Below are 17,608 nucleotides of genomic sequence, written 5' to 3'. Positions count from 1 at the left end.
CAGAGAGAGCTAAGTCTGTTATTCTTTGTGGTCATCTCTCCCAAGGGCATAATGTGTTAGCGCTCTCTTTTCAAATATGAAAAGCAAAGCTTTGTGAGTTTTTATCCAGGCTCGGAATATGTGGTCATCCTCTGCTGAGGTTTATGGGCCTGTATTTTCCAGTGCCACAGGCAGGAAAACTTACATTTCCTCATCTCTTACCCGCTCAGTCCCCCAGTAGCCAAGGACACCAACTATATACACAGTCCTATTTTAAGTTGTGCTTATACTAGCTCATAAAAGACCATTATTCAGCTAGACTGGAGAATTTAGACAAAGAAGTCCTTGGCTGGTGTGTGTGTGACTGGTGTGCAGTCAACTGGATAGCCTAACAATGTGAACACAGCTAGCAACTTAGCTTATCATTTTCATGACAAAAATGGCTCCACTGATTCCCATTGCCTACAGTAATGTATTAAAACATACAGTATACTCAACACAGTTGTGCTATATAAAATCAGTAAATTATACATGGAATGCATACATTTACAGGGCTGTCAGGGAATATTTATAGTTTTTTCTTGTGGAATGTATACACTTACACTTTTTATACATGGCATAACAGTGTAGCTACGCTTGAATGTTATGAGTTAATATAGTCCATTTATCAAATATAACACATATATGTCAGTGGTCTTGTACAATAATGCTCTGATCGGATGCCCTACCTGGGACATTGTGGGACCAATTTCAATATTCTGCAGGAACCTGACCACGAAGTCAGTGATACTGGACCAAGGGAATATACTGTTGGAGCCATCCAGCACAATCACAATGTCCAGCGGCTTTGAACAGCCTGCAGAGGAACATGTACATGTGGTTTATGCACTTCACTCAACACTGCCTTCCCAAAATGGTCCCAATGTTGATGCGCTTGCCCATCATGTAAGCAAAGTTTGATGTCAAGCTGTGTTGTTATGGTGAGTGATTGATGGTTTATGTAATAGCTTCTGCTTTTCCATCTTACATGTAAGTAGTCAGTAAGTTACAGTAAACAGTCTTACTAATTATACAGTATGATGCAGTCAGTCGATGTGTTGCACTCAGCATACGAGTATAAATAGGAAGTGGTTGAGGAAATACTCAATGCTGGATGAATGCGAGAAACCTGCAGCTGTTTCTGTGTCTGCGTGTGCGTGTGCGTGTGTGTGTGTACAAGTGTCTGTATGAGTGTGTTCTATGTGTATGTGTCTGTTTGTGTGGATATCTATGTGTACACACTTGAGCATCCATGTGAGCAGGAATGTGTGTGTAAGTGTGTGTGCTTACCGGACCCGGTATTTACTCTGTCTATGTATAAGCTTTTACATCCACGTGTAAGTGTGTGTGTGTGTGTGTGTGTGTGTGTGTGTGTGTGTGTGTGTGTGTGTGTGTGTGTGTGTGTGTGTGTGTGTGAGTGTGCATATGTGTGTATGTGTGTATGTATGTGTGTGTGTGTGTGTGTCTGTGCGTGTGTGTGTGTGCGTGCGTGCGTGCGTGAATACTCTGTATTTACTCTAAGCCACTGCGTCTGTGCAGGCTGAGATGACATGTCTCTCTAAACTCTCTCCTAACTTGGGCAACAGGGGCAGAGGGTGCTGGCCATGGTTTACCCCAGGAATGCGCTAATGTACACTTAGGGCTGCCCCGACCATGTGTGTTTCACGAGGGAAAAAACGCACGTGTGTGTACACATGAGTCAGAGAAACAGACACAGAGAGAGTGAGTGATGCATAGAGAGAGAGAGAAAGAAAGAAAGAGAGAAGGAGAGGGAGACATAAATGACATTTGGTACCTTGGATCGTTGGAGTGATTGAGTTTAGCACCTCGAATGAGGAGCTGACGTTTGCACAGATCCCTGAGATGTACTGCTGGTTCCCACACATGTAGCCATACTGTGGGCCACAAGCCTACACTCAAAAAAGCATTCACACACGCACAAATACACACAGACACACAAACACACACACACACACATGAGCACACACACACACACACACACACACACACACACAGAAAAAAGAGAGAGGAAAAGAGAAGGGTAAATGATGGGCCCAGTTCACTGAGAGATTCCTCTGCAAACTCTCTTTGTGGAAAATCAGCTTGCAGCCCCAGCCTTGGGCTGGGGAAATAAGCAGGGGGAAAAATCGAGTCAGAGCCCTGATATTCCTATCCTAGGCTTCAGTTAGAGGGCACACGACAGAGCAGCCTGAACTAACATCCTGGGAGACTCCCCCACCGCAGACAGAGCGGCAGAGACACACACTGCATGGCAGCAGGGTCTCTATAATTACAAACAATATCTGGAAAATGTGATTTACTTCAAATAAATCTCTGCAAATCATGTCCGGAGCCTTCCCCCCATATCCTCAATTCCTTTTTTTTTTTTTCCCATGCAAGAATTACACATTAATGACCGGCAACAATTCCAAGGGCCTTTAAGCAGTAACTCTTGATCTATTTACAGGGCTTCTGCTTTTATGCTAACATATTAGCACATGCTGTTCAAAGAGTCTTGGCCTACCAGAAATCCACCATTGGGATTGGAGACCAGTGTCGTTCCCATAGTCATGTTTTCCTTGACTTCGTGTATGTCCGGGATTGTCGTGTCCGCTGGGGAAAGAGACGGATAAATAAATAGAGGGGCCAAATGAAGGCTGTGAAAATAGCAGTGGCTAGACTAGATGCTCCTGGCCATTTTTCCCATGAATGCTGTCCTTTTTGTTTCTCTACTGTCATTCTGTGAGAGTGCTACAGTGTCTGACCGAGTGTGTGTGTGTGTGTGTGTGTGTTTGTCAGTGTGTGTGTTAAAAACAGATTGTATTCTATGTGTGTAGATTTTGTTCTATGTGTGTTTGTGTGTTGTGTAGATTGTGTTCTATGTGTGTTTGTGTGTACAAGCACGTAGCCATTTTCGTGTGTGGGTATATGCGGGTGAGTGGCTGTCGGTGTGTGTGTGTGTGTGTGTGTGTGTGTGTGTGTGTGTGTGTGTGTGTGTGTGTGTGTGTGTGTGTGTGTGTGTGTGTGTGTGTGTGTGTGTGTGTGTGTGTGTGTGTGTCAGTGTGCCTATGTATGTGAGTGTGTGTTCATGTGTGTGTGCATGCACATGTGCACTTGTATAAGTCTCCCTCTGCGACTTAACACTTGTGCAGTGGTCTTAACACTTGTGCTCTAGCATCCTGTGTGGCTTCACAGCAAATTGCTTTCAGACATTTACACTGAACTCATTGTCAATGCACCACATCTCACTGTGGATAAAAAAACAAATCAAGACAGCGCTAGAGAGGTGTTTTCACTCAGTCAGATTGCAGTGTGTAGTGCCTGCCCTATGCACCACCACCACGCCCTCTACAGCTTTCCACGGAGAACCGAGGCGCCTCCTAAATCATGCATGTGCTCTTTCGCTCTCCTCATTGTGATGCTGCTGCCATGAAAGAGATTGCATACAGCCCACCCGTAACTCATGACACATTCAAGCCAGAATACTGCCAACATTGTTGGGCTCCTACATAAGGCTTTTAGGTTGATAATAAAGGCATTGTTGTCCACACCAGACCCCTTTTATACAGAGGCCAAGCTCCTACATCACAGCTTGACCTGAGCCATGTTCATTAATCTAACACCTACGTCTGAAATCAGTATTTATAATCAGTAGGTCTTGCTAGTGGACAAAGGCTACTCAGACTTCTCATTTATACCCTCAAGCTTCAACACAACGATACTGAACAAAAATAGAAATACACCAATGGAATAATGTCAGAGGTTTATCGCTATAGTTAATATCAGTTATAGATAATAACGGTTCATATTAATACATTCATTAAAGTTATTGCATTAGGATTCCGCATTGTTATGCTACAGATATGAATTTGAGCACAGGCTTAGAGCGAAATAGGCTTTTGTGAGCATGGAGTAATATTATATTTTAGTTATATTACATGATGAGATCAAGAGTTTTTCCACTCATTTGTATTCAGTGTACGCTGTATGATGTCGAAATGATTGCTGGTTTAAAGCAAGAAGATTGGCAGTAGAATAAATCAATGCCAAAGGCCAACAGGAGGACTCTGAACGCCCAGCATGCCACCAGGGGCGTTTTTTGGGCTATCTGGTTAATGATGATGTCCAGTAATTATGCGTGGATGGGGCACTGGAATCCTGTTTATTTAGGCCCTTCCTGTGTTGCTGTTCTCAGTGTCCTGTTCAGTTCCTCACTGACACAAAGACATTTAACTGAGCCTCAAGGCGAATTTGCCCGACAATGATTTTCCACTTGGGTTTTAACAGTGTTAATATTAAATATTAATGATTATGTTAAATGTAAGTTTAATGTGAATGGATTAATAGCACAGATTTGATTTACAGCTTACATTAGCTAACACTAGACTAATAAGAAGAAACACCAATCAAACACACTGTGTTAAGGTTTAGCATGACACAGGAAGAGAGACAGCTAGAGATTTAGAGAGACTTCCTGTGTTAACTAATTCTCACCTGATATGGTGGTTCTAAAGCATTCAGAACCCTTGCCATCGCGCACCGGACACTTGTAGACCTGTCCCGTCGTCTTCTCTGGTTGGCCCTCCAGGGGTGAGCCAATCAGAACCCTGCAAAGGCAGAGGGTTAGCCTCAACCAATGGGGAGTGGAGTTTGGAGGGTTACAAGTTCCACACTTGTACCAGACCACAGAAGCCCATTAGAGATTTATGGGAAAACAGAGGCAACAGCTGAAGCCCATTTAAATAATGTAGAGCTGATTATTTCTCTTGTTTTTGCCAGGCAGAGTGAAAGGAAAAACACAAAAATGTGTTTTTCTGGATGATGTATGGTGGGAAAATGAACAGGGAATGATGGGACCAAAAACAAGCAATAAGGAGCAAGCAATATCAAGTTTAACAAACTTGGAGGGATTTGATATTTACACTATAGGAATGCAAACACAATAAAATATGTTTTGTGTACAGCATGTTTGCTGAGTGAATAGTGAAAATAAACACATGAATCAAAAACAAAAAAAAACGATATTTCCACCTATCTTCATTTCTGCATGTACCAATGGAGTTCCTGCAACCATAACTAACAGGATGGATATTTGTGTACTCCCCTCTCCGATTTTTTGATATGACGCTAAGTTGTGATACTGTATCTTTCGCCATCATGTAAACAAGCGAAGGTCATTAACATTCCTCGCCTCAAATGGACCCTGATGAACTATAATGGAAATACTCTAGAACAGGCTCACATTTCTCCGGCGATTGCGCCACAGCTTCCCTTTTACGGAACTCACTGCGTCTAATCAATCATTATCATCTTAATGTTTTGGTCATATGAAAAACTATCTTGGAGTATTAAAAGCTTTTTTGCTGATAATGTATGTATCTTAATATAACTATTCCTGTCCAAAGGTCATGGGAAAACAGAAGCCAGTGTCAGCTGACCTCAGTTTGTGTGGATAAATGGTTATTCAGTAGTCAATTTAATGTGAGGGTCATCCGTTACATCTTCAGAGGATGATTTGGATGTTGAGGATACATTGTTAAGACTGATTCACGCTCCCTTTTCCTACAAACATAGATCCAAATGTTCACAGGCTGTTTCTTCCATATCCGTAATCTTTCAGAAAACGTGCAAAAAAAAAAACCGGACAAAATGGAGATGGAAGGCTCTGTCCATATCCGTATTTAAGAGCATTTAAATGTCCCTTTATGTAACCATTCTCAGCACTTTCAAGACATTTGAAATTTAAAGCCCAACTCTCAGCCCCAAAAGTATTTTAATGCACCATGCCGAATGGCTCTGACCAGTGGGTGTAACGTGACCATGAGTAACGTGACACTGAAAAGTGAGATGGTCATTGGGGGCAATGAAAAGGTTATGTGTCTCAGCACCTTTCAACCTAAAGCATGTCAACAGCATATCTCATACTGGTCTCATTAGTGGGCAGAAGCAGGTGGTGGTGGTCAGCTATAGGGAACTCCTACAGTTTCCTCATGGGTCCGCTGGGAGCATCTCTACATGGACATAGGGGTGGCGGGTCATTTACAACCATGTAAAAAGTTCTCAGCTTATCCAATTCAAGGCAAAGACCTGGTTGATTGATTTTATGCTCTGTGTGTTGGAAAGTGGCAAAATGAGTGATCTACATTGTCTACAAATAGGCATTCTTCCTGGGTGGCAATTCTTCCTCCAGTTGACTGATTGGTGCTTTTGGATGCTATTTGACAGGAAGAAGCCAAGGTTTTGGGGACAATTTATGAAAATGGTATTGGATTGTACCAGAACATTTTGTTATGTTTGTCTAAACTAAAACACATTCTCCACTTGAGGAAATCATCGCTGTTTTCGGTTTGAATCACACTACTTTCAGCTGCGCTTACACAAGTCATTGGATTGGATTCAACTTCTCAAACACAGTAAACACACTAATCACTCCCTCCCTCAAACACTCCTAAATTACCCCATGGTTATCCCTAGATGTGCACTGCAATGTAACTCTTATTGTATAAACCCATACAGTCTATGTATAAACCTGACCAACATTACATGGTTATCATATCATAAAATGAGAGTCCTCTGACTTTCTACCCTCTTCCTACACTGCATGCTATGTTGGCATTGGTAAGGAAGGTGATTATAATGCAAGAAGACAAGGCTGAGACTGACATCTGACATGTTTTCAAAATAAGTCAGAGGCTTTGTCCCATGACCTGATTTCCCCCCCCCCGATATCTGATTAGATCCGAATGCAATGCTGGCGCATAGGGCATACTGCCTGTCTCTTAGGGAGGTCTGGTGAGGAGATGTTGATGTATTACAGATGGTGTGGAGGCTGATGCTACTTTAGACCATGAAATGTCAACTTCTGTTTAACCAGCGCATGTTAGAGGGCAACAATGTTGTGGAGGTGGGGTGGGGTGAACATGAATTAAACCAGGAACACTTGTGTGTGTGTGAACATCTGAAAAACACATGCCTTGGTGCAAGTGACATCTCGAGGGCCCACTGATTTAGAAAAAGTGAGCTGAGAAGTCACTGCTGAGCTGAAATGTAACCACTGAGATGCCGTTTTCTGAACACTCACCATTTCCCCTCGTTGTTCTCAAACTGCTGCACCGTGTAGCCGAACAAGTCCTCAATGTTGCCACTGAACGACATCCCGTTTTTTTCGTCCACATTAAAAGTTGTTAACGTGGGCAGCAGCACTGCACAGGGAAGAGAAAAAAAAGAGACTGCTTGACGCCATAGAGTAGAGAGACCACCCGAAACAGCCCAGGGACAGCAAGGAGGAAAAGGCAACATGGTATGACAAAGAAAATAACAGGGAAAATAATGCACAGCCCAGGGCAGCTCTGTCTCACACTGGCTTTATTTATGTCCTGCAACATTGACCACACTGGAATATTAGGCACATCATGTTTATTATTTTGATTTTTGTCAACAAACAACTACTCAGTACTCAACTACGAGTCACAGCGTATGACGGACAGGCTATTTTCTTTGCCGTTTTTATCTGCCAGAAGTGGCTGAATGGGACGCATGGGACTGTGTGGAATATTTGGTTTCCAGTGAGGGCAAGGAAGGCGGCCGGGCCAGAGGAATTTCGTAATGAAACGCTGAAGGACCTCAGTGTGCCACTGTCCCCTCTGTCTTCACTGACCTTCCTACACAGAGAAAGGGTTTCTTCTCCCGCAGGGGCCTAGTACACACTCTCTCTCTCTCTCTCTCTCTCTCTCTCTCTCGTCTCCTTCTCCCTCTCTCATGTCTCTCTTTCTTTCTTTCTCTCTCTCTCTCTCTCTCTCTCCCTCTCTCTCTCTCTGAGCCCTGCAAATGAGAGTGACGATAAATATAGAGTCCTCAAAAAATCGTCTCATTGTCTGGACTGGCACAGAGGGACCCTTTCACATGCGGCAGTTCTGTGGAATTCCTGCCTGCAATTTATTAGACTCCTGGATTTCAGAGACGGGGGTGAAAAATATTAACAAATCACACACATGCTATTAAGCAGAGTCCAGTTCAGGGCCTGCCCCAGATGGATGTCAGAATGACAGAAGACCAGAGAAGACAGAGAGTGAGAGAGAGAGGGAAAGAGAGAGAGGGTTGGAGGAAGAAATAAGTTGTCTGTCTCCATTGACGAGCATCGCAGCTGAACATTAGATGAATTACCGCATCGCTTGGGGACACAGTACTTGAGCTAGTGTGGACATATGGATACAGTACTTCAGTTAAATATAGTGTATACAGACACCAGGTGGTCAAGGAAATTACTTGGGGATGGGGGAATGATTTAGAACATGGAAGCCTTACAGCAACAGATAATCCTTACAGCAACAGATAATCCCAGTGTCAATTTACATGTATTCACTTTTGCAGACATTTCTATCCAAATCAATTTACAATTGAGATACACCATTCAGACTACAGTAAGTTAGGTAACCCAAAGACTTTGAGCACCACAATACCAGTCAACCTAGCAAGTCAACCTATACCACAGAGAGCAAAGAGAAGCAGCAGAAATGTATTGTATGCGTGACATGTTGAAAGGAAGGGTCTGGTTGCATGTAAAATATATAAAAGTGGTTTCTCATGAGGAGTTCTGTAAACCATCTGCTACGGGTTAGGGTGGACATCACTTTAAAAGACCTCAAGCTTTTGGGTTTTCTGACCAAATGGACAACGCCCCCGCCCCCACTCAAAAGTAATCAGCAGCAATTCAAATTTCCAGAATCCAGCCCCCTTCCCCTGTGGCCAGCTAAGGCTATAGAGTCAGACCAAGACTTTGTTTCTGTTTCAAGTCCTTTTATTAGTTCTTTTTAGACTACTAATCATTCAGACAGTCTATCAAAGATCAAATGCAATGCAACAAGCATTATAAGCAAAGAATTGTTTTATTCATTAAATGAGTCATCTTTGTAAGATAATTTATAAATATCTAAATATTAGTTCTATTACTGCGCTGGACGAGAAAACAGATAATCCACATGTTTATTTCTTTCATCTCTTATCTTTAGTTTCTATCATCTTTCTTCATCCTTCTACAACACCACAGAGCAGTGGTTGACTTGAGGTTAGCCAGACAAGCCCCTCCTTAGCAACACTGTCTATATGGTTAACCAGATCAACACTTCAGCGCTACTGACATCATCATTGCCACTTCTATGGTAGACCGCAGATGAGCACTGATACAATAAGCGAACGTGCTAGGCAATAGGTCTGTGTTTTCTCTCTGAGTAACAGTTTTGTTTGGGTAGGATTTTGGAGGCTAGATAAACAGACACAGTTTCCGCTACAATCTCTGATGGGCTTATAAAGAGAGAGACAGAGCCAGAGGCTGTGGAACAGAGAGAGAGAGAGAGAGAAAGAGAGAGAGAGAGAGAGAGGGCGAAGGAGTGAGGCTAAGTTCCAGACCATTTAGACTGTTAGCCTCCCTGTCTGCAAAAACAGGACCGGATTAATGATATGTCCCATCGTGAACTGGATGTTAATATTGCTGTCTGTAGTGAGGACTTTAGGATGGACCTGAAGGGCACTGAGAGCTATAGGTTAAAACAGGGTGAACATGAGAAACCAGAGAGCACAGCAGTTTCTACTGTCGTGATAAACAACTTGGTTAACAAGAGTCAGATAGCTCCAATGGGTAGCATATATGGAAACCACAGCGACTATAGTGCAGTGGAGGTTTAAAGGAGACACCCTCTTTCATATGAAATTATCAGGAAAAGGGTCTAACGTGTCACAATTTGCATGACTTGCTCTATCGATTAATTGCGACATTAAAGCAACAGTATGCAACACTGTCACCTCCTTTTTCTATCTTTTTGTTATGATCTTCAAAGTCAGTTGAATGGTTAATGATGGTGTGAGGGATCCATTAACACCCCTGTTGCTCCCTCTAGTTGAACAGGACTGCACTGGGTAGTTCTGCAGTCCAAAACAGACCGTCCTGGTAGAAAAGACTTCGAACCCACAAAAATCCTTACAACTGCTTTAAAAGTTTTATACAACAGGTATGCTAAATGTCTGTAGGCCTACTCCCATCTTACGCCCATATGTTCATTTCTAGAGTTATTGCCACCTGTGGCCTTCTCATCTACACACAGTCTGAACTACAAAAAAACACTGGAAAGGAAATTAACTGATACCTGAATGTGAATGTCTACTTGGTGAAAAGCTCCTGCATCTGGGCCCGTAAGACAGAGAGAGAGAGACATTAAAGCTCTTAAGCCATCTTTGCTCATGTTTGGCCGCGCTAGTCTGTTTATTTTTTTGCTCATCTGATTTACAGTAATTACCACAGCTCATTACTCCTCACGGAGAGGAACTGCGAAGTCATCAGACGAAATCCCAGCCAGGTAACCCTAGAGCCATCTCCCCGCAGACAAGATCAATTTCCTGGCTAGTTGACCCTAATACATCAGAAAGAGCGGGGGGAACCAACTATTTTGTTAATTCAAAATGGTGCCTCGCCAAGGAGGAAGCTTTTACATTGATCACAAATGGAGATAATGTCCAGGCACGTTGCCCAGGGGGATAACAAAAAAGAAACACACTCCTTGCTCGGTTACCTCTCCCTTTAGCAATTTTGGAGGATGAGCCGACACTACCCAGAAGGAAAATGTGTTAATAAAATTGGCTCCAAATTGCCCAATTGCTCAAATAGCCCTCTGGTCATTTTACACACAGTTCACCTTGTCAACACACAAGAACAGACAACACTTTCAAACAAGGAAATGGATACTCAGCCCCACCCACCTGCTCTTAAGCCTTTTGATATGTGGTGGTACTTGAGGGTTCAAGGTTGGTTTATACTAGTAATATTTTCTTTACGGCTGTGCAACTTGGCTATATGCAAGAGAACATAGTTACGCTGCTATGTTTAAACGAAGGTAGTACATAAAGATATGTTTTTTGGATGGTAAAGACCTTCAATATTTGAAGGGGATTTACAAATTACAGTTACTCTTTCAAACTCTTCTCTGTAGGCTCCTGAATACAGGGGGCCATACAACTTCAAGATGTCAACTCTGAGATATTGAAGGCTACAGTGATATTTGATTATTCCTTAGAATGTGATTGAGTGTTTGCAATCATTTTGACCATTCCTGGTGGTATGAGTGAAAAAGTAGGCCTACTGTATATCAAAAGGAGTTTAATTGGTTAAACCCACTCAAAACTGAAACTGGGTGGACCAGGATAAAGCAGCACTATGATCACAGTCCAGTCCACATCTGTCTTTATAAGTTGCTGGAATCCGACCACGAACAGAGATGGACCTCATTACCTCACATAAAAAAGCCCTTAAATTTGCTGAGTGCCAGTCCGGCTTCACGGATTGAAAAACTGACCCCCAAATCAGTCAGCGTGGTACTTATAGGGCACAGATGAGAAGTGGTCAGCAACAGTGGACTGCTTGGCATCAGCAGACTGTTTTAACATGATGGGCCGAAGGCTCTCTCTCTCTCTCTGTCTCTCGCCCTGCATACTCGTCCTCACAAACTGGCATGACAAAGCAGCTCTCAGACTAATAAAGTTAGAGTCAGAGACAGAGTTAATCTTGTAAATGAGCTCTCGTTTAGCATTCCCTCTCACCCTATTTCTCTCTCTGTCTTGTCTGCCACACACACACACACACAGAGAGAGAGAGAGAGCAGCTCCACTTTAATGTTTTCACATGATAGATGAAATGCCATGGCGTTTTGATGTTACTGAGACACACACAGAAAACACAGACACACACACACACCAAATCATACCTATGCATTTATGTTTACTTTAGGCTCTATATTCTGTATCCTACTACTAAACTTTTCACTGAAAATCCATGTATACGATACAATTACTTCTAGTACTTAATATGTAGGCACTCCTATCCTCTAGTACTATTGACAGATACAGCGATAACTCCTAGCTATATTCTCCTCTGCACTGTAGTTAAATGTTATTCTGTAGCTGTATCTGTAGCCCTGTAGTTTAACAGTTTAAATGTTAAAATGCTTAAATGTTAATAGCTTGAATGTTATTATATTGCTGTAGTAGTGTAGACTTGTAGCTGTCTCTAAAAACCATTCCATTGTTGTAAGTCGCTTAAATGAATACATGTTGTAAATGTAAATAATATAATAACAGTCTTACCAACTAAAGCTTGAAGGCCTTTTAATTATACTCTCAGTTACTCTTAGCTTATTGTGTTAATTTAGTTGCAGTCTATACTTTCTCCCCGTTGTGTACACATGAGCATCCTGTGTATGTATACAAGAGCATGAGTAGGGCATGGAGAGGGAAGTGGAGGAAGGGAGGAGGAAAGGAGAGGGGGGTCATATGTGCCTGTGTATCATATGGGCTGCTGCATATATTTCGTGAGACAAATGGGTTAATAACCTAATGCATGGGCCGTTCCAGCACAGCACAGGGCTCAGGCCAGCAGGAACATGAGCTGACTCTCAGCAGTACTGAATTAGGCAGGATGTATGGAGGCAGCAGACGCCCCACTCTCCATTAGGAGAGAGCCATCAGCAGCAGCCACAGCTGCCCCAGAGGATCGGCAAAGAGGGACCCCCACCACACACACACACACACACACACACACACACACACCTCTATACTGTCCATACACTGCCCTTTCTACCCCTCCTCCACCATGACCACCATCTCCCACCCCACACCATCCTATCCCATCCCATCTTCGGAGCCAAGGCCACAGAGCTGCCTGCCGGTGTCCAGTTCCAGATCCTCCGGCTCTCCAGATGTACTCCCTGGCGTCCCCCAGTTTTATTGGCCGCGAAAACGGAGTCACAGGTCCACCCCCGGAATGACATAATACTCCCCGTTGGTTGTCGAAGCTTTTATCCCAGATCTCCCCCCCTTGACCACACCCCACCCAACCTCTTCTGCCCCCACCACCAACACACACACACACCCTATCCACCCACACCAGCAAGGGGGATCTCCGCTGCGATCACGTTCGGACACTTACCCACCCAGTGACCTGAAACTCAAAAGAAACGCTGAGCTGTGCAACCTTTGCTGCTGGGGATGAAAGCATCCCCTTACATAAACAACCTAAACCTTTAAACTTGCATAGCACTTCTGCAAGAGGTTTGCGGAAGACAGCGCTTCTTCAAAATGTTTCCCATGGTGATCAAAAATACACACAACACCCAGGTCAGGTCACTTCCTGTATCTCACGCATTGATCAGAGGAGTGAAAATAATCTGTGGATGTTACTATCCGTAAGAGAAAGTGGGCCCACGTTTGTCAGTAAATCCCCACCCTTGCAGAGTACAGCTGTTTCTACTGTATAGGTCAATATACAGAGAAATGCTCCAGTGATCATCTATACTACTCCTTTGTACAAGAACCGTAAATCTTAAGGAAATAATAAGCATCTGTATGGGCAGGGCAACATAGACTAACAGCATGTGTAGTAAACATGTTATAGACATTAGTAAGCATCTATAGCTGCGGCCCATTTGTATAATGGCCTATACGGTATGCACTTTGATGGGAGATCCAGGCTCTTCTTGCTTTTGTCCAGCAAAATCCAGACGTGGAGTATAGCATGGGGAATGTTCCTGATAAAAAAAAACGTAAAACCAAAAATGAAAAAGTCAAAACCACATTCCCATTCTAACGCAAGGGAACAGGTCCAGGATTGGCTCTCGCAAGCAGAGTGTAAAAGTATCTCCGGGGGGACGCCAGTTAACGTGACACATGTGATTGTTCCGCCCTGGAAGTCCAGTTTCCCACTGGCAGTGGATCCAGATCCCTGCTCCGGATATCAGCCAAATTCACTTCCTACAGCTGCAGGGGGGGAAAGGCTGCTAACCGAAAAAAAAAAGATGGAGCCATTTTACACTGGCCAGAATTCTCACCGTTTGTGTCAATGTGTGTGAACCTAGTTCTGTTCCAAATGCAGCAATTAACATGTCACATCATTGCTGATATTTATATGGTGTGCAAACCTCGATCTCAACCACATGACAGGACATGGAGCAGTCCGTCAAGGCTCTTGGTTAATGGCTAAGAGGTTTTACAGTAATCTTGTGGTTGCATCCTTCCATCATCTTAGAGTGAACAATTCAATTTACAACTTCAAGTGAGCAAAACTCCAATACAAGTACAACAAAAGCCAGAGGAGGGGAAATAAAAAACATCAAGGGCAACTCAATAAACAGCAACACAATAAAAGTCTCTGAGACATTGTTTGAGAGTCCTTCTGTTAAATGTCTCTTTGAGAAGCTGGTATGAGTGCTCTGTATTTGGGCGAGGAGCCCCTGCGGTTCTGACCGCTCTGCTAATGTGAAATAGATGGTGCCCCAGGCCGGCTGCATATTTACCCAGCTTGATGAATGACCAGGGGATGTTCTGGGGAGAAGTATGGGGGGGGGGGTGAAGAGAGGACAGAGAGAAAGAAGGAGAGGGAAAGAAAAGAGGGATGGACAGGAAGAGGAGGAGGAGGAGGAGGAGGAGGAGGAGGAGGAGGAGGAGGGGGAGAGAGGCCTGGTGCACAGATGATGCCATTTTGTTCAGCTTTACCCAAAGCCCTCTGTACCAGACCAGCTGCTTAGCATTTACTGGTCAGCATTATGTGCTGACAGACTAACACGTTTGTGTGTATGTGTGTAAGTAAGTAAATGCATTAAGTGCATTTTTGTGTGTGTGGAGTCTAGTTATGCATTTGTGTGTGTGTGTGTGTGTGTGTGTGTGTGTGTGTGTGTGTGTGTGTGTGTCTGTGTATGTGTGTGTGTGTGTGTGTGTCTATGCCCTACAGCCTGTAAGTGAACAAGTCTGCCTCGTCTGTTGTGAAAACCTGATTGCAAAATGACCCAGGAGGAAATCATTACTCAGCATTACACTCTACAACTGTACTTCTGCTCTGTGAGCATTTAACCCCCTCACCTCGCCTCTCTCCTCCTCTCCCTGCTCAGCTATCCTTTTCTCTCCTCTCCTCCTCTTTTTTCCTTGCCTCCACTCTCTTCTCCCCTCCTCTCCCCTCTTTTCTCCTTTCCTCTCTCCTGTCTGACTCTGTTTTCCTCTCCTCTCTGTCGGGCGAGGCTTTGGCCTTGCTCGTTAAGCCTCCAGGCCAGAGTCTTGCTGCGCTTGTTATTGTGCTAAAGAATAGATAATGTAATCTACGCTGCTCCTCCTCCCTCTTCCACCCCCCCCCCCCCTCCCAATCTCTCTGATGCCCTCGCACACTGGCGAGTCACATGACGGAAAAACGGCTCCTCTACGAGTCAAGCATCCTCCCTCAGACACGTTTATCCACCCACCCACCCACACCCCTCCACACGTCCTCTCTCTCTCTCTCTCTCCGCATGTCTCTGCCTCTCCACTCAAACACAGCCACAACCGTTTTTCTCAGTCTGTCTCACTCTTTCTCAGTCTGTTCTCCGCCTGCCATTGCTTCACTGACTGCTCTAACTCTCTGAGGTAAAACTTCAGGCCCCATATGGTTGCTATTTTGGGATGATCTGGTCGAAAACCCCACAGCCCACGGGGGTGGGGGTCAGTAGAGCACTGTCCCACACTGTGTTTTCCCATTCTATATTTCTGCACTTAAGGGAGAGTGGGGCGACTGGGGCAAGAGGGGAGGGTATGAGGAACAGGGGGGGGGGGTTTGTCTGCTCTGGGAGAAGTCAGATCACGGGGTCATGACCTTGAGGCCATAACATGAGTGGGCTCCTAATGTGGCGTCACACCTGCCCAGGCCCCCACTGCGTCTCGACTTGTTATTCAAACATTTTATGGGAGAGCTGGGTTTCTTTTGCCCTATTACGTTTCATTAGTCAGACCTTAGACTGGTGCACGCTTCACTGATGGAGGTCTCTAAAGCAAGACTTCTGGGAGGTCGGGCTTTGCTTTGGATTAGTAGTAGTCATATAATTTTTTATTTACGCATTTATTTTACTGTACAGCATCATCAGTTTCAAAGAAGTGTTGCAGCTCTATGCTGAGCCGCGGCTTCTACAAAACACTTTTAGCTCTGCATACCCAGCATACTCCAGAACATGCAGAAAAAAGGTGTGACTTCCTGAAAAGTATTCACAGACTGCTGACATCCCTTTTCATCTCCAAGAGTAATAATGAAAGTGTTGTACGTTTTAAGTTTTGGTTTGCTCTACTAGTATTTTGTAACATGTTGTAAAACTAAGGTAGGCTATGTTAGTGAAAGTTTCCATACCAAATCCTTGTACATTCTGGTCATAATGCTCACCGTCATACTATTTCTCTGAAAAATAAATCTAGAGAGGAAAATAACACTCATGATCTATATGTGACCAGAAGTGAATCCATCAAAACAAGACTGCCTGACCAGGAAAAGAATGAAAAAATGCTTTTCTTGGTTTCCAGCTATGAGAGGAGGAGACAGTTCACAACAAGGTCCTGGGGCATCTGGCGAAGAATCAGGATTTACGACCACAGAGGGGTCCTCCGTGCCAGTGAGGCGGGAGCCTGGGCCCGCTGTGTACTTTTTGCTCACTCCAGTTACTTCTCCGGCCCTTAAGCACTCCAGAGGGGCCATCTTTTTTCTCGGCTCCTCTTGCAACGATGCAGAACGCAGCACACAGCACATAGGACACAGGACGTAGCAGGCACATACCCCCCTCTGTGACAAGCTAAAACTGAACGTATCCGCCCATCTCGCTCCTCGCTAGTCTCTCACCACTGAGAGGTCACACCGTGGCAACTGTCAAAAAAATCTCAGAGAGAGAAATCTCATCTTCTTCGATTATCAAGTTACATCCAGTTCCAGCGTCCCACCCCACTAATACCAGTTGCCTTCCCCTCATTCATTTGCATCATGCGCATATCAATTTCTGATTGATGTGCAGTATGTATATTTAATTAGCCATGATAAGTTTACAGTCATAAATCTGTCTGGAGAGGTCATTGAAAAGCATGCTGGGAGTGGGAATCGATGCGGCGAGTGATTGAAACGCCATGGTCCAATGAGGCTGGTATATTATACACAGGGAAGTATAATACACTTTAAAAACTAACAGAGCACACACATGAATCCACTTGAGAAAACAGTGAATTTGCTCTTTAAGAAGCATCTGTTCACAGCATTCCATACTTGAGCCACACACACGGGCGAAAGCACGTGTTCTTATCGCTGCTGCCAGGGCACCACCGGCTGTCTGACATACGATGAAAGGGAGAGAAAGATCTCACTACTCCTCCACACCCAGCCATCAGGACTCCCTTCTCCTCCTTACTCAGTTATCTGCGCATAATTGGCATTTCAGTGTCAGACAAGTTGTTTCTGCTTGACCGTTAGTGTTCACAGCATGACAGAGCTAGGTGCCCATGATGTGGGGAATCTATTCACACGTGCTTAATCATTTATGCTTAAACTTTTGAAAGAAAGGTTCTTTGTGCATTCCTATAAAACATTGTTCCACACAGAAGCATTTCCACAGGTGATGGGCAAGGGCAATTCAAATGGATTTAATAAAGAATCATACATCAGAGAGTTGTTTCATGGTTCTCTTGCAGAGAAAGTGTTGATAACCAGTTTTTAAACCTATATCATGCTGTGTGATGATAGAATATTGCATTGTATAACATGTCTATCTAACGGTAATTG

The 17,608-nt window shown here is 43.9% G+C and overlaps 1 protein-coding gene across 1 annotated transcript in view; it reads right to left on the bottom strand.

The window, feature by feature from the left end:
• itga1 (integrin, alpha 1) overlaps positions 1–17,608 on the bottom strand; it is a 49,634-nt gene that overhangs the window by 30,053 nt on the left and 1,973 nt on the right. Inside the window, exons 2-6 of the mRNA XM_076284637.1 lie at positions 7,100–7,220; positions 4,513–4,625; positions 2,543–2,631; positions 1,814–1,928; positions 708–835 (exon numbers count right to left, since the gene is read on the bottom strand). Of these exons, the coding sequence (XP_076140752.1) occupies positions 708–835; positions 1,814–1,928; positions 2,543–2,631; positions 4,513–4,625; positions 7,100–7,220 (566 nt within the window). The remainder of the gene's footprint in view (positions 1–707; positions 836–1,813; positions 1,929–2,542; positions 2,632–4,512; positions 4,626–7,099; positions 7,221–17,608) is intronic.

The sequence above is a fragment of the Alosa pseudoharengus genome, unplaced genomic scaffold, assembly GCF_046254945.1.
Source record: "Alosa pseudoharengus isolate Yale_2024_CS ecotype anadromous, Long Island Sound unplaced genomic scaffold, YU_APseudo_1.1 YU_APseudo_1.1_scf_14, whole genome shotgun sequence".
NCBI lineage: Eukaryota > Metazoa > Chordata > Actinopteri > Clupeiformes > Clupeidae > Alosa > Alosa pseudoharengus.
The sequence above is the reverse complement of the archived record's forward strand: the minus strand, read 5'-3'. Positions and strand labels throughout refer to the sequence as shown.